The 4,222-nt window shown below is 47.9% G+C and overlaps 1 protein-coding gene across 1 annotated transcript; it reads left to right on the top strand.

Moving 5' to 3' along the window:
- LOC149402699 (UDP-glycosyltransferase 89A2-like) lies at positions 1-2,134 on the top strand. Its single transcript, XM_089610007.1, has 2 exons — positions 1-1,509; positions 2,005-2,134. Exon 1 carries the CDS (start codon positions 159-161, stop codon positions 1,506-1,508), a length of 1,350 nt encoding a protein of 449 aa, XP_089466133.1. The 5' UTR covers positions 1-158; the 3' UTR covers position 1,509; positions 2,005-2,134.
- Positions 2,135-4,222: the final 2,088 nt, after the last annotated feature.

Consider the following 4,222-nt stretch of genomic DNA (forward strand, 5'->3'; position numbering starts at 1 on the left):
GGTACATTATTGACGTTTATTCCTTGGTGTAGTTGCGGAAGCTTTTTGCTGCACGTTGACCCACACTCGTCAAAAAGTCTTCTCACACTTCATCTAATCGCGTCGTCGTTGTCTCTCTTCTTTCTCACTCTTAATTCAGAGTTACAACTGAGTTAATCATGTACATCGGCGGACCCCACATCCTGGTGTTCCCATACCCAGCCCAAGGTCACATGCCCACACTCCTGGATCTCACTCACCAACTCGCCATCCGAGGCCTCACCGTAACTATCGTGGTCACCCCGAAGAACCTGCCATCTCTGACCCCAATCCTCTCCGCCCACCCCACAGCCGTAACCCCATTAGTCCTCCCATTCCCGGCCCACCCCGCCATCCCCGCCGGAGTCGAGAATCTCCGCCACCTCGGCAACCGCGGCAACATCCCAACCATCAACGCCCTCAAAGCCCTCTCCCAACCCATCGCCCTCTGGTTCCGATCCCACCCCAACCCTCCCTCCGCAATCGTCTTCGACTTCTTCCTCGGCTGGGTCTCCGATCTCTGCGCCGAATTCGGCGTCCGAGCCGTGTCCTTCTCAACCACCAGCGCCTTCCTCGTCGCCGTCTTCTCCGACGGCTGGCTCCGCCTCCGACTCACCTCCCCGGACCCACCACCGCCGCTCCTCCGTTTCCCGAGCCTCCCCGGCTCGCCGGAGCTTCGGCACGACGAACTCCCCAGCCTGATGAGGCTGTGCCGAGAGTCGAACGCCGAGACGGACTTGGTCACGGAGAGCGTCCTGGCGGGGGTGGATTTCTCCGGGGAGACCATCGGCGTTTTCAACACGTACGAGTCTTTGGAACGGAAGTACTTGGCACGCCTCGGGGGCCGGGTGTACGCTGTCGGCCCACTGGGGATGCCCGCGGAGAATCCCGACTCTAAGCTCGAGCCGGGGTTGGCGAGGTGGCTTGACGGGTGCGATGAGGGCTCGGTTCTCTACGTGTGCTTCGGGAGCCAGAAGGTTTTGGAGGAGCGACAGGCTGGCGCGCTGGCGCTGGGCCTGGAGCGCAGCGGGGCCCGGTTCATATGGGCTGCGAGCCCGGGGCTTGTGGTCCCGGACGGGGTCGAGGGTCGGGGCGTGATCCTGAAGGGGTGGGCCCCGCAGAGGGAGATTCTGGCGCATCGAGCGGTTGGGGCGTTCTTGAGCCACTGCGGGTGGAACTCGGCGCTGGAGGCGGTGGTGGCGGGAGTGGCGGTGCTGGCGTGGCCGATGGAGGCGGACCAGCATGTGAATGCTCGGCTTTTGGCCGATGACTTGGGAGTCGCCACGAGGCTGTGTTCGGGCTCTGATGCTGTGCCTGACCCCGATGCCCTCGCGGGAGCCGTGGCTCGGGTGATGAAATTGGGCCGGACCGACCCGAGGGTTGTGGAGATGAGGGACCGGGCTCGGGCAGCGGTTCGGGAGGCCGGGAGAGAGTTGGATGAGCTCGCCAGAGTTTTGAGGGAACTTCCTAAGCCCGTGGTTTCAAAATGATGTGAGTGAGTTGCATAGCATTATGTGTGTTAATATCTTAATTGTATTGGTGTGATGTCAAGATTTAAATAAATCTATCTATGTACCACGCTCAGAAAGTCCCTTCCATGTATCCGCATTTTGAGTTGATCATACAAACGTTTCCAGTTTCAACTCATTTTGGATTCTCAAGCTGCTCCACTATGGTCATTCTAGCTTGTATCGGCCATTATGTGATCCGATGACCTGAGACGAATAGAAATGGCTCTCTTTTATTCTTTTGTGAAACCAATGATTCGTTATTGTAGCAGATAGCAACAGGAATAGTGTATACTCGCTGATGATAATATGTAGAAATGTATAATCCATTAAGTTCCCTTTTCATTAGAGCATCATACTATTTCTTTTCCCAAGTGCCTTGTTAACGAATAAGTAGAAGATGAAGGAGATGGAAAAGAAAGAGGACACGGAAGGAGAAGAAATGAAATTAACTCTCGAATGCCATGTTCACTAATAGGTCCTTCAAAAGGGCGCTACGATCACGCGGCAAAAATTAACTCTCCAAGCTTCCTCATGAATATGGATCTATCAAATTTCCTCTGCGTTGTAAGTCTGAGAAAGTGAAAACTAAAATATTGGAATCAAACAGAGTTATTCAATAAGGGTTTATCAAAATTCGAATAAAAGATACATTGCAATCTTATTGTGTTGCACTACCGTGGACACGTAACTCTCAACTGCCATCACCCTGAGGCACATTTATTTCTTATTCTGATTTTACTTTTCTTTTCTTTTTTCATTGAAATTTGAAACCATTGGTAGATATGTACATTCTTTCAATTTTTTATTTTTATTTTTATTTTTTATTTTTAGAAAAAATGTTACTTTTGCCCCCTGAAGTTTGGTGGTGCTGTAATTTTCCCCCCCAAACTTTTAAAACTTGATGTTTTCCCCTTAATGTGTGAAATAATTTCATTTATGTCCTTCCATCTAATAATCTGTAACGTTGGTAGTTAAAATAGGACATGGGATCTGACGTGCTATTTGAGAGAAGGGTGTTATGGGTAATTCCATTAATAAAAAAATTGAAATAAAGGAATTAAATTAAGAAGTAAAAGAAAAGGAAAAACCTGGGTTAGAAATCAAACAATCGATCTAAAAACCTAAATTCGAATTTGTAAATGGCGACATCGCCTGGGAATGCTGCTCCGACGCGTTCTTCTCCGCGGTTGAAGAACAAAACTTCTGGTTCATCGAAATATCCGGCGAATGGTGTCTCGAAATCTCCGGCGAAGAAAAAATCGCCATGGAAGAAAAAATCGCCACCGAAAAGGAAATCGCCAATGAAGAGAAAATCGCCGACGAAGGCTTCTGCACAGAGACCTCATGACGAAGGTGTGTTTTCCGTATGTGAACTTTTAAACATTGATATTTATATACGATGTTTATTTTGGGGACCACACAAAGACATATGTTTTTTATCATTTTTATTTGTCGCTTCCTTTTTGGTGTTGTTTATTTGTCGGTAAACTTGAAGGGTCGTGGGTCCTGTTGGTTGGTTGTTGGGCAATAAAAGGTAGTCATATTTATTTTGTTTTAACTTTAATTTTGCAGAAGCTTTGCTAAACAACTTTGTACTCAATATGCACTATGGGGGTGCAATGGAGTTTGAGTCCGCTGGCTGGAAGTACCTCGGTGGGCAAGTACTTCGTTTGGAATGTGTGGATATCGATAGAATGTGCATGGTCGTACTGAATAACACACTGAATCGGAGTCTAGGATATCCTGGTGTAGAATTTTATTACTTGAGGGATCCACGGAGTAAGAAGGTGATGGTTGTTGATAACGACGAGGATTTGTTGGAAGCTATTGGAGACACATTGAAGACCAAGTGGGAGGTTGATATTTTTTGTGAGCACCCCGTGGATGTGCGTGTGCATGTAAATGACAGTCAGGTTGTCCTGGCTCCACCGACTATGCAGGATGAAGTTGACGTTGACGATCACCCTCCAAATATGGAAGAGCAAACACAAGACGCTCCTGATCCAGAAGAGCAAACACAAGACGCTCCCGATCCAGAAGAGCTTATTCAACAGGAACAACATGAGTTCATGGCAGAGACGGTGACACAAACACAAGATGAAGTGCAGCAAGATGCGGGAGATAATATGCAGGAGGATCAAATTGAACTTGATCAAGAGGCGGTAGAAGATGTCCAACAAGAATCTGGGTTTGAGTTAAGCGACGATGACATTCATGTCGATGGAGACGCCGTTGATATTGGTCTCTCAGTGTTGCGTGGTAAAGGGAAGGCTGTTTTGAGCGACACAGACACAAGCTTGGACATGGATGCAGAAATTGGCGTGGAATCCGATTCCTCAGAAGAAGAAGTACCGGAGATTCCTAAAAGCTCAGGAGCCAATAAGTTCAGAGACTATAGAAATTTAAAGAAGAAACTCCCATCGTTCACGGAGTTTAAAGAGGCAGATATGCAGAATCCAAGCTTCAAGTTGGGACTGGTGTTCAAAAGCTCAAAACTGTTCAAACAGGCCATCAGAGAGTACTCGATCAAAGCCGGTAAAAATATATACTTCAAGAAAAACGATTCAGACCGTGTAAAAGCAGAATGCAAGGACCCTAACTGCAAGTGGACGTGTTACGCGTCTGTTTTGGGTGACACCGGTACGTTCATAATCAAAACATTGAGGCCTGAACATACTTGTGCTAGGGTTAAC

The sequence above is a fragment of the Urtica dioica genome, chromosome 3, assembly GCF_054948205.1.
Source record: "Urtica dioica subsp. dioica isolate 48M chromosome 3, U.dioica_male_clone48M_v1_H2, whole genome shotgun sequence".
Classification (NCBI taxonomy): domain Eukaryota; kingdom Viridiplantae; phylum Streptophyta; class Magnoliopsida; order Rosales; family Urticaceae; genus Urtica; species Urtica dioica.

What these genes read in the sequence shown, in the direction of transcription:
- LOC149402699 (XM_089610007.1), top strand. Translation starts at nt 159, where the DNA reads ATGTACATCGGCGGACCCCACATCCTGGTGTTCCCATACCCAGCCCAA.